Genomic DNA, 18,850 nt, shown 5'->3' with positions numbered 1-18,850 from the left:
TTTATTGTTTTTAAAAAAGATAACTTTAGAAAAATCTCTTTAAATAGACATAAAAACTCTTGTTCCACTCAGCATGAAGTGTCACAGGACTGAAATCTCAGACAAACAAACTGGTAACAAGCACATGTCACATGTGTGAAAACGTAAAACACAGCAGATATAAGCACCGTGTTTAAAATCACTTTTAAATGCTATTTTGGAATCTTCTAAATGAAACTTCAAATGGAAACTCTAAAGCAGTTTAAATGTAAAATATTATTTTTAAAAGCATAACCGTGCACATTTGAACATATGGGTAAAAGATCTAAAGCATTTACTTCTGGGTGCTACCAGCAAGTGCTTCCTGGCTTTACAGGAAGTGGCATCTCCCAGAACTTGAGAAAAAAGAGCCTCCATCTTCCAGAGACGTCGTGACTTCTGGCATTCTCTCCACCTCCTCAGATCTGCGGAGTCAAACTAATAGAATGCACGCAAACCAACACATGAAGAACAGGCTTCCATTCCAAAGCCCATTCAAACCAAAGTGATTGTTGTCCATTAACCAGAGTGATTGGAAAGTAGTGACAGTAAAAAACAAAAAATGTCTCCCTCGCCGAAAGAGATGACTCCTAAGGCTAGGGGGGCATTCGCATTTTTCATTTTCAAAAGGAAACCAGTTTGGTGCAAGGCTCCATATGTTGACAGAGCAAAGGACCTAACTGCGAAAAGCATTGACAGGAAACACCATGATTCTGATGCTTGAGAAGTGACCGCCAGCTTGGTGGTCATAGGTAATCACGCACACAACAGACGATGAGAGTAGGGTCTAAGGGCGAGTTTACCGACCGACCAGGTACATGCCCCAAAATACAATGTTATCACAACAAAATATACCTGGGGGTCACAAAGGGGAGTCAAAACAGAGTGGATCACAACACCAATACTACACAAAAGACACCAGTGAGAAAGTCATCTATATTAGTGAAATGCAGGCCAAGTAGAGGCTCAAGAGCATATGGAGAAATAGTTCCCATCAGAAGCCACACTGTACCGCCCTCTTTCTCATCATTTGGGTTCTCCTTACCCAGGAGACAGAACGGCCGGTCAGATGTTACCGTAACCGATATATGTGAGATAAGGGGTGGTGTATAGAGTACAAAAATTAACGTGGCTACTGAGAAAAGCAGTGTTGCAGTGATGAGAGTGTTAAGTGAGGGGAAATACAATAAAATTAGATGATCAGGTAGACAAACAACATTTATTAGTGTCTCCCAATCCCTAAGGTTTAAAAAGCAAATGTGAGTGTGGGTTTTAAATAATCACCATACTCAATCGTGGTCAACATGTTTCTGCATTATATTGAACAAAGTTTCGAAATGCATTCTTCAGGACCGAAAATATAAAAACACTGCTACTTAAATTAAAGAATTAAGAACAAAGACACCTGGACTTCAGGTACATACTCAACCGTATACTGTTGTATCGCACGGCATTAGATCCACATAGAAAGACAAACAAATAGAAAAAGAACATGAATATGTCATATTCCCATGAGTTATATACTGTGATGAATGCACATTCACATGTATAGGGACAAACATTATCAATTAACAAACTCACCCAAATTTGTTGGTTGAGAGGCTTCACCCCACCTGGCTACAGCGCAGGTATGAGGAGCACCGCTCTAAAAATAATTCATAAATAGTATCTTTAGAGCAGAAAATCAAAAAAGAAAGTGAGTTCCTAAGGTGGCAGATTACTCAGTATCTCTACAGAGTCCACGTTAGTGAAAATGTGGGCCATCCCACCAGTACTCGACTCCATCATTCCAACAATGGCAGGTCTAGTCAAAGACCAAGTAAAAATAAGCATCAATATTGTAAAACGTTAAGCGTTTTAAGTAATTGAGCTATTTCGCTGGTCGAATAAATATACTCCTTAAGTGTCAACCTGATCGATTTCATGCATCGCGCTGATGGTATAATGTGTCATAATTGTCAGCGTGATGAAAAGCAGTTAGCCACAATGCGCGATGAAAAGGCAGGTAGTCCCAGTGTGCAATGGGCGTTCCAGCGCGAAAAAGCGCCGATCCGCAGTAGCGCGATCGGTTTCTAGCAGCGCGTTGTTAATCAGGCAGCGTGCTCATGCCAAACGAGCGCTCGCTTACCTGTCCGTCGGTGTCTCCTGGCAGTCAACTGTACTGTCTGGGGGGGCACCGACGCTTCTCAAAGCAGGACTGATATGCACTTCCTCGTTTCGCATGTCGGCAGTCACGTGGTGTGGTCACGTGATCGCGGGCATGCTGGGATATGTAGTCCCAAAAAGGAAAAGTGCATATTATAGACAACCAGGCGGAATGATCTATGCGCAAGTTGTATATAGAGGTTCAAATAGGCGACTAATAGCAAAGTGGGGGTGCTAAGAGGCAAAGCCAGAAAACTAGCGAAAACCCATATCATTGACTGATTAAGGGTTCATATCGGGTAGGAAGACATTGGTTATAAGGACATCCAAGGGATAGGTTCGTTCAGTCCCTCTTTGTCACTGTTCATGCGGTACACCCACTTTTGTTCAATTTTGAACAAGAAACAGCTGGTGTCAGTGCAGGATAGGGGTATTAGTGGTTGTTCTAGGACAGTCCAACAAAAATCTTCAGGGCCATGTCCCTTTTCCAAAAAGTGTGCGGTGAGACGGGTAGCTTGTTTTTTACACCGCACTGTACTTTTATGTTCTTGAATCCTTGTCCTGATTTTCCGGGTCGTCATGCCGACGTATCGCAAAGAGCATGGACAGGTTATCAAGTATATAAGATTACTGCTGTTGCAGTTAGTGAATCTTTTTTGTATCCAAGGGCGATTGGTCCCAATATCGACCTCAGTAGATTTTTGGGTTTGGGGACAGACAGTACACGCCCCACAAGGATGGTGTCCAGAAACTGGAGGTAAGTCCCACAGCGTGCCCACTTGTCTAGGTTCTTTGTTTCTTGGGCGCGTATGGACCAATTGATCTTTTAAGTTTTGTCCTCTTTTGAAGGCAAAAATGGGTAAAGCGATGTCATCATTTCCAGTCTTCAGGATAGACCAATGCTTCTTCATGATTTTCTGTACCTGATTAGAGCGAGTATTGAAAGTGTTCACAAAGGCAATGCGATTAGTCTTGTCTTTCGGTGGCTGTATTTCCAGTAGGGCCTCCCTGTTATTGTTGGAAGCCCTCTTTTTTGATTGCCGAATGATCTTTTTCGGATAGTTCTTTTCACTCAGTTGGGTTTCCAAGTTCTTAGAGTGAGTTTCGAAGGCTTCTTTACTGGAGCAATTCCTTTGTACCCTAAGAAACTGGCCGAAGGGCAGATTGTCCCTCAGGGCTCGCGGATGACAACTGTCATACCTCAATAATGCATTTCTAGCCATCGGCTTCCGGTAGAGTTCTGATTCAATACCATTATTGGTCGCATGTAGCCTCAGATCTAAGAAGGCTTGAGATGTTCTACTGTGTTCGATAGTGAATTTCAAGTAGGCATTCTTACTATTCAGCCAACCATGGAATAGTAGTAAGTCTTCTTCAGTGCCCCGCCACACCACCAGAATGTCGTCTATATATCGTTTCCATATATATAATGACGATAGATATGGGTTGGTGGGCGCCAAGACCTCCTGCTGTTCAAAGTTATGGACGTAGAGGTTCGCCAGACTCGGCGCGAAAACACTGCCCATACTGGTCCCGGATGTTTGCAGGTAGATGGTATCCTCAAAGCGAAAATAGTTCTCTTTCATCGCAATTTCGGCTAAATGCATGATGAAGCTCGTGGGTGTGATGGATTGGTGATCACTCTGTTCCAGTAGAGCACCTACTACCTCCAGGGTCTCAGTTTGTGGAATGGACGTATATAGAGACTCTACGTCAAATGATACCAGAATATCGGTTCCGATGTCATATTCTATTGTTGGTAATAGTCTGAGGACATCTTTTGTGTCCTGCAGAAAAGTAGGCATAGCCTTGACCATTGGATTCAAAAAATGATCAACAAAAGTTGATAGCGGTTCAAGGACCGAGCCGATACCAGAAATAATAGGCCTGCCAGGTGGCGGCCTCTGGGGTTTGTGCACCTTTGGAAGGCAATAGAAGTACGGCACTGTAGGATGTTTAGTGATAAGGTATTGTCCCTCTTGGGGCGTTATCCAACCCTCTCCGGTTGCTTCCTCTACCAGATTGTTGATTTTAATCTGCAATCTTTCTGTTGGATCTTCTCTCAATGGGAGATATGATTTCTGGTCACTCAGTTGCCGTATGCACTCATTTCGGTATGTCTCAGATCTAAGATGTCTGTTGCTCCACCCTTGTCGGCAGGCTTGATAATGATCTTGTCGTTAGATGATAATGAACGAAGAGCAAGCTGCTCGTCCTTTGAGAGGTTCATGAATGGTCTAGTCTCTGTTTTGTAGATACGATTGATGTCATTTTCCACTGCCGCTTCAAACGTCAGCACCTTCGGTGGTAAAACGGCGGCAGGTGGATTGAAATTGGAAGGTTTTCTCAATCCCGTGTTATTGTCTTCAAGGACAGTGCTTGTGTGTTCCGGTTTAGAAAAGAAATAATGCAATCTTATCTTTCGAAAAAACTTTGCCAGTTCGATTTGGGCTACGAAAGGATCCCCTTTCTGAGTAGCCACGAAACCCAAGCCTTTATTCAGAAGACGCTCTTCAGTCGGAGAGAGTGTGTGTGAACTCAGGTTCATCACGAGGCTTGTTGGTTGCTGGTCCCTGCAGTGTCCTGTGGGACTTTCTTTCCGCTGCGGAGATCCATTCTCGATTGTTGAGGAGTTTCCGTGTTCCAGTGAACCGGTGGTGTCGTGGTTCCTTGTCTCCTCCTGCCCCTGCCTCGTCTCGGGCCAAAACCTAAAAAAGGAAACGACCCTGGACCCTGTTGCATTGGAGGGGGGCCAAAAGCACCCATTTGGGGGGGACATTGAGGTCCAAACATCCAGGGATTGGCTGGCCACCAAGGTTGGAAGTTATTGAAGTTCTGAGGATGATTGCCACCTCTCCAGTTTCTTCTATTACCTCGGCCTCTGGAAGTTTGATCCGCAGATCCATGTTGTGAGGTATCTGAGTCACTGGATGCTCCATCCGAACTAGATGTACCATATGTGGAGCCACCCTTCTTGCCACCTCGATTAAATGTTGGTGCTATGTATGTGTCACTTGTGTATGGATATATGCGTTCCATTGAGAATTTGGCTAAGTCTTTCTTAAACTTTTCTAACTTAGTGAAAAGAATAGATTCTTTAAAATCTTTATTGTTCTTATCACTATCTTCCTGTCCCTTTTTAAACATTCCGCTTTTTAGTGTAGTTTTAATCTGGCCCTCTAGAACCTGAATCTCAATTAGTATCTTATCAGCTACTCTCTTTGCGGTCTTTATGATCAGGACTAGCCAGTCCCTTGTACACCTCCAGGCTATCATCGACCAGTCCTTGAGAAACTCTTTATCATCAAGGAATAGACGTGGAGCGTTGTTGACAATAAGACCTGAAGGTGCACAGTTGCCTCGAAGGTATTGTGCCATGATTAGTCCATGTACGGATGTTCTTGAGTGGGATTTTTTGAGGAGGAGAATTTTTGCCCATCCGTCATCATTGTTTGGTGTCTGGACAGAAACTGGAATGGTGTCTAAGAGACTAGGGTTTTCGTCTAAGATGTTCTGGACCTCTGCACTCTCAAAAGCTAGACCCCAGTTAGTCGCCATGTCGGAAGACAGAGGAGTACAAAGTGGTGAAGGACAGGAATAAGCCACTCAGTAAACCCAAATGGGCCGGAGACCAAGTGGTCAACCAGCGGTTAAAAAGACCCACAGACTTAGCTGTACAGTTCGCACACACAACAGACGATGAGAGTAGGGTCTAAGGGCGAGTTTACCGACCGACCAGGTACATGCCCCAAAATACAATGTTATCACAACAAGGTCATAGGTAATCGCCGTCAGATGACGGACTCATTTACTGTCCCTCTGGTGGATAAACAGGCCGTCTGCCTATACGTAAACCGGACCCTAGGTTAAATAAAATATTTAAATAGGTGTAACTCAGCCAAATGGAGTGCTGTGTAACCATTTCGGCTAACCAGATAAAAAAAATGTAACTGTTGCTGTTCTAGCATGTTTCCTTTTTTGGATTGGAATGGGAAAAATGAGTAACTGTCTTTAGATTTGTGTTCCAGGACCTCACACGTGCATAGAGATATTCTACCTTCCATGAACACCAAAGTGAATCCAATAGCAACAAATCAATGCTTGTCTGGTAATATATGGCCCTAAAAACAAAGAAAATGTTTCCAAAATGTATGGTGGCTTTGAGGGAATGTCTTCTTCTTATACAGTGGGATGACCCACAAATAGTCATTGCTTTATTTTATGTTCTTTATTCAAATGTCAACCTGCTTGATAGTTTCAATTCACTGAAATTCAGATAAATACGCATAACCTAAGGAACCTATTTATTTTTAATATTCCAAAATAACAATGAAACTACTGAAGTGCTTTCAAATATCAATTTTTCATATTTATTTCTATTTGCCAAGGTATGTAATACATAGAGAATGAAATATTAAAACTATTATACACTATACAGAAATATTTAAAATATCATAAACAAATGCAAAATCCATAATGCATATAATGCAGAATTAAAAACGATATATGCATATGTTGAATATCTGTTTCGTCGGGTCAGTGGGCTTTTAACAATTTATCCGCTGCTGGTGTAAACCATCATTAGCCTGTTGGAAGAAAAAAACAAAAGGTACATACAATTAGATTGAGAGATACAAAGCACAAAACGGCCTGAAACAAAAACAACGAATTAGATGATAGAAATGATATGCGCGATTACAGAGTGATTGCACAGTCTTGGTTTGTGTAAGTGAGCCACTCAATGGGTGTGCCCTGTGCATGCTGAAATAAGAGAGTCAAACTACCAATTCATCTTTCACCGAAGATGGACCCAGTCTCAAATTTGGATCACAGTAACCATTTTCACTGGTGATGGGGGCATGGTCTCCTCTAAAAAGGGGCCATAGAGATTGCACTAACAATGCATTACTTCCAAGTTGGTGTTTGCCAGGTTGCTTGTGAGCACATATTTGTAATATGGCAGCACCCTTCTCTAGAAGAACTGATTAGGCAATTCATGGTCTTGATGGTGCTTGAAAGACCCCTGAAGGATGTCTTCTATCATAAATTCCAAAGCCTTTTCTACTTCTTGCCACATTTAGTAGAGTAAGTCAAAATCTTCATTAACTCTTTTGATATTCAATCTATGTAAATCATTGTCAGCCTCATATTGCTGTCTGTCTATAAGAATGACAGTAAGTAGATGTTTGATTGCACGTTAAGCAAATGGCAGTGAAAACATTTAAGTAACCAGAGATAATAGTCTTGCCTTATAGGCATACCCAACTATGCATCTAGGAAGACCCACACATTTACCTAAACTTCAGTTGGATCAAGAGAAGTAAAAGCTAGCTCGTGCTTCAAAGTGTTTTTCTCTTGTTGCTGACAAGTTTCTTTTTTACTGGCTCTACTAAAGCAGACTTGTCCTAATGTTGAATTAGACAACAAGGTAGGGCAATTTCCGAGGAGCATCTTTATACATTGGGTCACAGACTTCATGTTTAAGTTGAACTACATCCATGCGCATGATCCATGCAGAAGGCTGTTCTCTATATGATCAAGATGAGGAAACCATCGACTAAAATATTTTAAGGGAAGTGTGGAAAGGTTAGCGTCAGTTGTGGTCACTTCTAAGCAAATGCTTTTTGTTTTTTGTCTTGCTTGTCAAAGTACAAATGTTCTAGGTCATCAGGCAATCAAAGGTTAACACGTTATGTTCATCTACTGAAATTGCCACAGCAGGATTAACAGGTCGTAGAGCAGAGAAAGGAATCTTGGAGACAGAAGGGACTAAGGTAGCAAGATCAGCATGTGGTGGCAACAAAAACACTCATGCAAGGCCACAAATGGGCTAGCACAAAGGGGATGCTCCACACCTGAATGGGTTCCATACACAAAACAGCTAAATACTGAAATACAGAAACTGGCAAAGGAAAAATAACAGCCAGCACTGAAGCAGAAAACCATCAAGAGTAAATCCATGATAGTCACTTGATGGTATGACCGTAATTGCAGGAATTGATTCTTTATCACTTGCATCTACAGGTAATGAGTATACATTATTCCAGGATGGCAAGCAAGAATGTTACGCACCTGAAGGAACAACTACTAATTAACATCTACGTCTTCGGGGGAGACAGCAACAAAAGAGTCTGCAAAAAGTAAAAGAAAAGTTTGATTTAATTAACACCCAGCTGTCTCATTTAACTGTACTCATCATGGGTGACATTTGGTAAATAGAGGTCTTAGAAACTCTGGGGCATATTTACAATAACTGGCGCATCCCTGCATATCAGCAGGGATGTGCCAGTTATTGTGCTCCACAGCTCCGCCATCATGGATGCGCCGCATTTACAATGCGGCGCACCATGGGACAAAAATGGCACAGATGCATGATGCATCTGTGCCGTAAGAGTGGCGCGCCGTAAGAGTGGCGCATTGCTGGAGTTGCGTCGCAAGCGCGACGCAGCTCCAGCAATGCTCTGGGGGCCCTATCTAGTTAATGCTGAGTCAATCCTTACGCCTGCATCAGGCAGGCGCAGGGTTTTGACGCAGCATGGGCCTAAAAGTGACTGAGTGAAATCTTGTAGATTTCACTCAGCCACTTTTAGGAGGCGTTCCTGCGCCGGAACCCCCCCCCCCCCCCCCCTGCCCCGGTGCCCAGGAACGCCTACATGTGGCGCAGGGCTTTACAACGTTACACATCTCCCAGATGCGTCACGTTGTAAGTACCTCGGACCATGGCGCAGTATTTGCACCACCGCTGCGTCACAAAAGTGACGCAACGGCGGCGTAAATAAGTCGCTCTATGATTTATGGTTCATATGATTTCTGGCAGAAGATTATTATGGGTTCTTGGGGCTACACAGAATATAGCACAATGTGTGATAGCAGCTTTTGGCCAAATGCGTTGATGTGTGTTACTTTGCGAGTGTAGTCATGTGTGTCTACAAACTCCTTTGGAGCTCAGTGGACAACAACAAATAATCTCCTTTCCCTCAAGAGGCAAGCTATCCAGCATTCAAATCTTTGCTAGTGCATCATAAAAAGCGACCACCTTGAATACCATGTTGTGTGTACATTTCCATAGCATACATTATTGTTTTTTGTCGTTGTTGGAAATGGATTCCACTGATATAGTCAGGCTGTATTTTCTGCTTTAGTTTACCCTATTTTTGGACCTTGGGGTTCAATGTATAAAGCCTTTGCAATGCCCATGCATCATGCAAGGTGAGGCAAAGACAATGCAAAGGCTTCAATAATATGTACAAAGCCATGCAAGGTCTGATGCATGGCTTTGTAAAGAAATATAACTCAAGGCAGCTGCCTGAACTTCATTATGGTATATTTTAATTTGAGAGGCATTCCATGGATGGAGCATGGGCGTTCCTATGCATCCATTCATGGATTTTGGTGTATTCCCAGATTTAAAAATACTTGTCATCTTGGGAATGCATCAAAATGCTACATATTCCCAAGTGAGGCATAACAAGGGGAAAATATATTATTTTCTCTTTCTACACGTGCTGTATTCTGCAGCACCCATAGAAAGAGGAAAAAGCCTTCACACATTGATTTTGTGCACAAAAGTGTCCCTTCCGACACAAAAACAATCCAGCGGTAACACAGGCACCCTTGCACTATGGTAACTGCATCTCAGACCTCGCTCACATTAATTAAAGGAATGAAGAAATATCATGGTTTTTAACTCCACTTTCTCTCTTCAGATAAAACATTTACAAATGTATACAATATTGCATACCTTTGCCACCACTTTCTTCCAGTAGAGGTTTCACTGGATCTATAAAACAAACAATGTTGAAAAATGCATCAATTTTCGTTCAACTATGGGTTTGTTCTTACAAATCTCTTCAACACACGCACACACTTACAGATATATCAAAGTGCAAAACTTTCTTAAATAGTATCGCCCTATGAAATGAAATCTAGAAGTTAAGGAAGTCCTTCCTCTAAAACTCTCCTGATTACTCAGGTAAGAACAGTACTGTCCTTATCTGAGCAGAGAACCATCTAAATGTGGGTATCAGCGCACTCTTATTAATGTAACATTAACGATCTTGTACTAAAATTTTAATGGTGGGCTCATAGGCTGTCACCTTCTGGTCATAAGTGCAAATTGCTTGTATCCCAGCAGCACTAATCCTGAACTAGGATAGTGTCTCCCTTTACACCCACACTGTCTCCAATGAGTTTCTTAATTTAATTCTTAAAACAAACTCATTCATCATGATAAAAAACATTTGCAATCCATTTATATTCAATCGAATCAACTGAGTTCCCAAAGGTTATTCCATGTGTTATGCTCATAAATTCATTATAAACACATCCAAAAGTGCATTCCAAATCCCCAGTGTGAATTAGTGAAAATCAAAATCCCTAATTGATTTCAGACGAACAGAGGTCCTTCGTCAGGAGTCTCCTATGGAACAAAAAAGAACACTGCTGTTTTGGAACAACAATGTATTGCGTAATTGACATACAATGCTTCTTAGCTGACTGAAACATAACATTTGGGAACTCGGTTGTTTCAATTGATTATAAATGGATTACGAATGGTTTATTCATCATGATGAATTAGTTTGGATTGAAGGACTAAATTTAGAAGCCCACTGGGTGCAACAGGGGTGCTAAAGGGGAGACACTATCCTAATATAGAATTAGTGCTATTGGAATCAGGGTACCATCTCGCATACAGAAGAATTAATAAAATTCCACTTCTCAGCTAGCCATCATCTAGACTTTTTTTTAAATGTTCATCAAGATCCTGGTTTGGCACAATGGGGAACTGAAGTCCTACTAGACTTTTATGCACTTTGTCACTACCTTCAAGGCCTTTGTCACCATGCAGAATGTGATAGAAGAACGCTTAAAAGCAACTGTGTCACCTGCCTGCAGGCACGTTCTATTCAAATCTGATCTCAGCAGGCCCTATCACCTTTAACTGGCATCCAATCAAATTCTTTGATCTGCTTTACTCGATTCAATTAAGAACTATGTATATGTTGCAAACCCAAACTGCTATATATTGCTTTTCCTGAAAAGAAATGTGGGTGGCTACAAGTTGCAGTGGTTTGCACAAACCACAAAACCACAAAGTAAGTAAAATAAATAATTTGGCCATTATTTAGAGTGTGGTGGGTGGGATAATCCTTCCACCCATGGAGGATATCTCCCCCACCGAATTACAAGTGCCTATGCACTTGAAATACATTGGAGGGGGCATTTACCATGTTAGTAAAGGGCTATACTGTTTGCCAAACTCTAAACAAGGCCCATTTTCTTTATTATTATTTATATTTTATCTGTAATGTTTTTCAATACTACAATCCTGCATGTTAGGGGTGTAACGGTAGATCTACTTCATAGAGAACTTGGTGATGAAGGAAGGAGGAGAATGTGGAGCATGATGAGGCAGTAGGTGAGACAGCAAATATGCTGGGGGTGAAAACTAAAAAGTGGAACTGCGCACAAGTTGCGGCAGCCAGGTCACCCTCTTACTCTTGCATCAGTACCAAGATGTGCTAATCCAGCATCCAATTTTTGTTTTGTTTAAAAAAATACTGCAAGCTCTGCATTTTGAAAAACTTGCAAATTTGCTAATGTGTTGGTCAATCATTTTGGTAACCTGGTGCCTGCCTAGGTAAAATGAGGACTGAAGTTGGTTTACATTGATTAGCAATAGTAATTAAGGGCTAATAACTAATGGCTTTGACACTAATTAACTGTAAAAAGATTTCATAGTGGAATATGGGTGGTGACACTGACAGCGACACATGTACTTCATTTGAAAGGCTTCAAGACATCTTTCTACTTTTGTCATATTAAGAAAACCTCCCATCATATGCCATTATGCTACAGAGACTACCTCTGTAAATCAACAGTTCAAGGTCGCAACCAAAAATATTTAATAAATTAATTATCGGAAGTACTTACCTAGACACTACATCAGTCAGCGTCTCACTGCCTACACAAACAAAAAAATACAATAGAATTTGAGAAAGAGCGTGGATTAAGTAGAGGTAGGAGGGATGCAGAAAGAGAGAAATAGCAAGAGAGCAAGAAAACAGAGGAAAGAACTGGGGCTGCTCCTCCGCTGAGATGCAGTAGAATGACCCCACTGCTCTCAAAGCAGTGAAAAAAGAAAATGATAATAGCTTTCTTATTTTAATTTTACTTTTGGTACCTGCTGGGCTGGGTTAGGGCAGAGCTGGGGTCACAGGGGGTGGAGTGGTGGGCACACTCTAAGTGTGCATGACGTCTTGGGCCGGCCAAACAGTCATGTGAACTTTGCATGTTCCCCACCAGGTTGTAATGCACAGCCTGGTAGGGAACATTCACAGGCTCCCTGTCCCCATCTGAGCAACAAGTCACGGTGCTCAAACCAATCACAACGAATGTATGACGTTACAACACATACATTTACAACGAATGCCTTTACAATGCAGTTTTTACATCGTAACATCCTTTACACCGCATTCCTTTACATCGCATGCTATTACATCGCATTTTTCGAAACTACCTTTACAACGCTTTCCATTATATTGCATCATACCATTACAACGCATACCATTACAACGAATATCATTACATCATTTAGGGTAAGTGTTGAATAGTGTAGGGGTAAAATGTACTATTCTAACTCCAGTGAGTGCAACAGTAGGGTAAGTGTCGGATAGTGTAAGGGTACTCTGCATTGTAATGGTATGCGTTGTAATGACTTGTGATGTAATGCCTGCATTGTAGTGATATGCATTGTAATGACATGCATTGTAGTGACATGCGATGTAAAGGCTGTGTTGTAATGACATGCGATGTAAAGGATGTTGCGATGTAATGACTGCGTTGTAAAGGTTGTTCCCCAATCACAACACTGCATTGCAGCACTGTGATTGACTTTGGGGAGCCTGTGTGTGCTCCCTGCTTTGTTCTGGGACATCCGCAGGGAAGCAGAGGAGAGACGCGGCCAGCCGAAGAGGGAAGTGTTTAGTTTGTTTTTTTCAAACCTCACCTCCCCTATTCCCTGCCAGCCGCTACTGGAATAGAAACAGCCAATAAGAAAAAGAAACAGTACACTGGCTGAATCTTTTAGACAGGAGAGGCATGTAGTTATGGCTCCTTGAAGGAGACCGGTAAAAAATCTTGGCTCTCACTATACATTAGGCTGCTACCACCGTCAGTCCAAATTGTGAACTAGCTTGGGACATAATCCTGCTTAGTCCTTGGTGCCCGTGCTATAGGCCTTCCTACACCACACCTATTTGTCCCCTAAACTATTGGTCCGCATGTATCCTGGAGCTTCAACTAAATACCCCTGATGTGCAGAACAAGATGCTGATTTTGTATATATAGTGTGGCCCTGTATAGTAATACCTTGATTTTGGAATGAAATACTTAAATGCTTGACTGAACTGACGAGTCGACTGACACCGCAGGACATGACTTCATGCTTACTTGAGCTGATGGTCTGATCTAGGGAAGAGGCAGATGGCAATAGCCTGGAAGGCAGCATCAGCACCATCGATTAGAGACTGGCTGAGGGGCAGTCGTAAGTGCGCCTGGGAAGAGATTGATGCACTATTGGGCCCCCAACTGGGGTGGGAGGGGCACACAAAACACAACGTAGGATGCCTATTTGGGAAACTTTGAGGGCTAGTCACGCATCCGACCCCCGTGAAGAGGTTGGCATTATGTATTTTGGAAGTATACGTGCTGAGTATTGGTGCAACTGGAGAGGAGATATAATAAATTGAGGTGAAAATATTAGTTTGTTTCTTTTCTGTGATCTGGTCAGTGGCAATGAAAATTATGATCCGCAAACATGTCACATTTCACTCCTTTGTGGAGGGGGAGGGCGGTTGTTTTTTTTCTCTTTGTCTGAATATACGTTGCCTCACTGGTAGAACTATGTTATGTTAATTCCGCAAAGAGATGATGAGAGTCGAAGGTTAATGCACAAATTGTGGTCGTTTCTCTACAAAAATGCTCAGAAGGGCAAGAAATCTATAACTGTGGTGACATTCATTGAATATGTGTAGTTTGCTAATAAAAATAGAAATCTACTGGGGACAAATGTTTCAATAACAAACACATCTAGAAGATGCAGTCTTTACCTTCATCCGAAGCATCAGCTGCAAGCTCCTGTAAAGTCAACAACAAGAATTATTACTGTGATTTACAAACAGCCCTACACTCATGTCTGCCATCTAGAAACAGAAGTATAGATTTATCAAAATATCTGGCGATGCAACGCGGCAAGACAACTTGCTGCGCTGCACTACATTGCGTGGCATGGAGACAGCAGGAATGCACCATATGTACTGAGACATGCCGCATGCCTGCTCTCTCCCTTGGCTGGCGCACTCAGTGCAGCCCAGTGCCAACGCAGGCACACTTCTGCCACGGTGCAAGGGTAACAGGCAGGAATGTTTTTGGGCAGGAAGGATATGTCCCTGCACAAAAACATTCCTTGGAGGCATTGTGTTATTTCTATGTGTGCCACAGATTCACTCAGAAAGAGTAAACAATGAGTAGAAATAAGGATATTTCTCCTTTTTACGCTTCCATTGGGAAGGGAAGGTGCACCATTTTGACGTAATCCCAGGTCTGCTATCCTTAGTAAATCTGGGACAGCGTCAAAAACCATGGTGGTTGCATGGGAACGCTGATGCTCCACCTATGGAATGGCATCCGAATGCAGAATAACGCAAGGCAGCAATTTACGCAGTGCTTAATTTGAGCCGGGGGGGGGGGGGGGTTCCCGGGGCTGGGCACAGGCACTTAATTGTCAACCACAGGGCTTGTAACAGTCTGGCACATGGTGGTTCTGCATGTCTAATTTAAAGATGAGCACAACCGCAGTTGTTTATTAATTCACTTTGCATTAGAAATGACTATTCACTGCTGCCCATACCATTCTTATAGTTTTGGGGGACAGGAATAGTCTGAATTGTCAGAGTTTGATGGTTAGTAGGTGTATTTGTACTGCCATTGGAAGCGCTGGTAGGGGCAATGTGTGGTGAGAGCTGCAATGGCCTGCTGGCAAGGGCCCTTGCACTTATTTTATTACAAATTAAGCACTGGATTTACTTTACCTTGAGCTACTCTGGATTTACTAAGCCAAGCCTTGCATAATGCAAGAGCAACACAAGGGCTCTGGCCCCTGAATACTGTTAAGGTCGGTCCTTGAACATCCCACCTGCCGGACTACCCACTGACTCCCGTACAGCTCCACCAGTATGTCTTGCCTCAATGATTGGCACTAACTGGTGCACCACCTCCCACCATTGTGTTTCAAAACACAGACATTGATGTTTCTGCTCCATGTCTGAAGACTCAGCATGAACAACTGCAGTGATGGATCTGAGGTGCCACTGATCAGAAACAGAATATCCTCCATTTCCAACTGTAATTTAGCAGAGAATGTGCAAAGATTTCCAATTCCCCCCAAAAGCACTCTGGCTCCCTAGTCAGCCTTGCTGAATCCTACAGAGGGGCTGCTATGGCAACTATGTGTGAAGCTTTTCATGCTGGCATCTGCACCCTGTGCAGGTAAGAGCGGTGGGCAGGGAGGGTGAGGGATTTTGACAGACAATGGCAAGAGAAAATTAATTATATATTTAATTTTCCCTCATCATCGTCAGTCGAAATCCCCCCCCCCCCCCCCCCCCCCAAGCCGGCCCCACCGCTCCTACCTGCACGGGCCGCGGCCGCAAGTTGAAGACACCACTATTGCACAGCAAGCACCTCTCTCAATCAAAAACTGGAGGGAATACGTCGACTATAGATACATTTTAGAGAAATGCTTATTGACCTTAGGGAGAATTTCCCACAGTAAGGTGCTTCTGAGGGTACAAACAAGCTGATGTAAAATAGTGACATATTGGTAATCTAAAAATAGGCATAATCGATAGCACAAATCACAGATTGTTCGCAAATCACATTCATTTTATGGTGACCAGGTTCTACGTGGGGCAAAGAAAAGAAAAAAACAGGTTTCATTGGTGAAAATTCTGCACCATATGTGCTCCTGATTAAATGCATTATATATGATACTATTGAGTTTCCCAATAACTCAGTTAGTGCCTTAAAGTCCACACGAAAGAAGAGCTGTATAGAAAGCTGAAATACAAAAAATTAAAACCCTTGAGTGGAAAAGGTGGAAAAAGCCACTGTCATTCATGATCAATACTGGAATTGGCTACCAAAGGTGGATTGCACTTCTATGCACACTGATGTCCACTCAAACTTCTAATGAGTTGACCTCTCCTGCCACCACTGACCCCTTTAACACGAATCACCTGTACTCATGCAGATTATTACAAGAATGAAGGGCTCGGCAAATAATGAATACAAGGTTTATGGGGGTGTCTTCGATCTGACACTGCCTCCATGTGTACACTCTTCTGAAAAAGGCTCCATGTTGACCTCCTCGATTGGATTTTGGAAAATAGGAGGAGGAACAGAATCTGTATGAATCTGTCACTTTATGTCCCTGTACCTCTTAGGAACCTAAACCTCTCTTACATTAAATTGGAAAAAGCCAGAAAAGTAAGCGAAAAGAGTCTCATATACTTATGTCACTCAAGTGGTAGATGAAGAAAAAATATATAACTAAGGCTGCCTCTTAGCCAATCAGAACATATTCTATATGAATAAATGTGATGCTTTCAGAAACGTGAGAGATATTTGTCTAACAACAAGGGCAAAGGCTTTATGGTTCGATATGCACATTTTTAAACACGAGTTAGAACTTAAAGGTAAAATGTGGCTGTTCCTCATTGACAGTGGTTGTACCCACACTTGCTCATGTGTTAATTCTGTTGTAACTGCAACCTAAGGTCTGGAGTCTTTGTGGTATGCAAAGGGTCATGGGAATGGTAGTTTTGCACTACATTCCAGAATGGATGGATTTCCCATTTGATTTATATGTCCCAACTGTAAATGTATTTCAAAACTGAGAGAGATGGTGTTTGATGAGTGATTGGACATGGAGCTTCTTGACTGGGTGATCGTTTTTATCTTGTCTCATTTGTGACTCAATATTCCTTCCCTTTGGCACTTTCAGGTGGAGTCACTTGAGGGCATGGGGAGGGGGGGGGGGGGGGTTAGGAGAAAATCTATTTACAAACGGGGGAGCTCACAATTCCTGTAATTTTCCCCACCCTGTACATGCCTCTACATGAATGTGGTCTGTTAAAGGACAATTTAATCCTATCGTGAGACAACTGTTCCACATACTGTATGCATACACTGACAAATCATTTTTGATTATAAAAAATATTTGTTACCTCAATGCAGTCGTCTGAGGGTTGGCTCTCTAGACTTTCTTCATCAGGTAAATCCACAAGGACCTGTCCATGTAACTCCACCGCCCTTTGAATTTGCTCCTCCAAGGCATCTCCACTATCCATAATAGATGGCTCATCCTCTTCAGTGTCCCCACTTTCAGTCAACTGCCACTTACCAGCCCACAGCAGCAGTGACCCATCTTGTCCTAACTTCCATCCCTTGCCGACCACTTCTACCCTCCTCCTATATCCTGCCTCTTCTGCATTTCCTCCCATGCCTGCACCGCAAAAACTTTCCTCCCAACCAAACAGCTCCTTCCAGTCGCACCGGTGCCTTGACTCTTCTTCCCATGAACCCCATCCCTGGCTCACTCCTTCTGCCCCCAATATCTGTCCTGCGTCTTCAGCCATTTCAATCTCCCCTGCCTCACCGGCACCTGCAAACCTTTGATCCCAGCTAACCAGCCTCCCGCAGTCCAACGGCTGCTTGAACCCTACTGCAGTTCCATTTGAATCCGGACTGTCCACAGCCAGGCCTGCCTGTAGACCTGTGCTCTCTCCTTCTCCCAAACACAGTTGACCGACAAACTCTGTACTCCTCCCATGGGGCTCACCGCCACTCAGACTGCCTCCTCGATGTCCACCAAAACCACCCAGCCATCCCAGCTTCAGATCTAAGCTGCAAGGATAATGGCAAAAGACTGACCCATCCCGAGGTGACACATTTAAAGAGTCACCACTCTCTGTAAATAATACTGTGGTGGCTGTACTACCGGTGTATATTTCCCGTGTCACCATTTCTGGGGTAAATGAAGCTTCTGTGTGCCTATCCCCCCTATACGGAAAAACAGACAGGTCTTGCTCTGTCCAATGTAATTTAGTGGACTCTTTGGCTTCATCCTCCCCCTCAGAGTCCCCCTGGTCCTCTCTGCCCTCCATGGCAGTGTTCTTTAGAACTAGCGCCCCCTGCAAGAAGTCGCTCCAGTTCTCCCCTTCTCCATCCTGCGTATGGTGGTCCAAGCAGGTCTCCGTTGGCTGAAATATAGAGCAGGTTACACATTAGTTTAATAGTAAATAATTATGATACAACAGTCTAGTACATACAGTTGATTCACTGGACCAGGGAGTCCCTGATCACGGGGAGAAGGGAAAAGATGAAGAAATAATGGAAAGCTGGGAATCATTTTCCATGAGCCACTCTTTTTGGAACGAGTCAACACAAAAAGGAACAATCTGTGTTTGTCTCCAAAAAGTGATGTGCCCCTTAAAGAGCATTTGCATTGATGCACATAAAATGTGGTTGTACATTAGAATGTGTTATATATTTTTCTCCTTTATGCAGCTTTCTGATTAACTTCTAAGCATAAGAAAACACAGCATGTAAAAAATTATTTTTCTCA

The 18,850-nt window shown here is 42.8% G+C and overlaps 1 protein-coding gene across 1 annotated transcript; it reads right to left on the bottom strand.

Annotated features, from left to right (window-relative positions):
- Positions 1-6,513: 6,513 nt before the first annotated feature.
- On the bottom strand, positions 6,514-18,361 carry LOC147688615 (uncharacterized). Its single transcript, XM_086939945.1, has 6 exons — positions 17,451-18,361; positions 14,274-14,301; positions 12,097-12,127; positions 9,905-9,943; positions 8,236-8,294; positions 6,514-6,749 (listed from the first exon to the last, which is right to left on the bottom strand). The coding sequence occupies exons 1-5, from the start codon at positions 18,246-18,248 to the stop codon at positions 8,255-8,257; spliced, it is 936 nt and encodes a 311-aa protein (XP_086796071.1). The 5' UTR covers positions 18,249-18,361; the 3' UTR covers positions 6,514-6,749; positions 8,236-8,254.
- Between the last annotated feature and the right edge of the window lie 489 nt (positions 18,362-18,850).

The sequence above is a fragment of the Lissotriton vulgaris genome, chromosome 10, assembly GCF_964263255.1.
Source record: "Lissotriton vulgaris chromosome 10, aLisVul1.2, whole genome shotgun sequence".
Taxonomy (NCBI): Eukaryota; Metazoa; Chordata; class Amphibia; order Caudata; family Salamandridae; genus Lissotriton; species Lissotriton vulgaris.
This window is presented reverse-complemented; position numbering and strand designations above follow the sequence as displayed.

Bases quoted from the DNA above. Each gene is read 5' to 3' on its own strand.
- LOC147688615 (XM_086939945.1), bottom strand. From the start codon at position 18,248: ATGGTGACACGGGAAATATACACCGGTAGTACAGCCACCACAGTATTA. The intron at 14,302-17,450 runs GTAACAAATATT...TTGACTTTACAG, and splicing joins CCTCAGACGACTGCATTGAG to GAGCTTGCAGCTGATGCTTC. The intron at 8,295-9,904 runs GTATGCAATATT...TACTTTTTGCAG, and splicing joins GGAAGAAAGTGGTGGCAAAG to ACTCTTTTGTTGCTGTCTCC.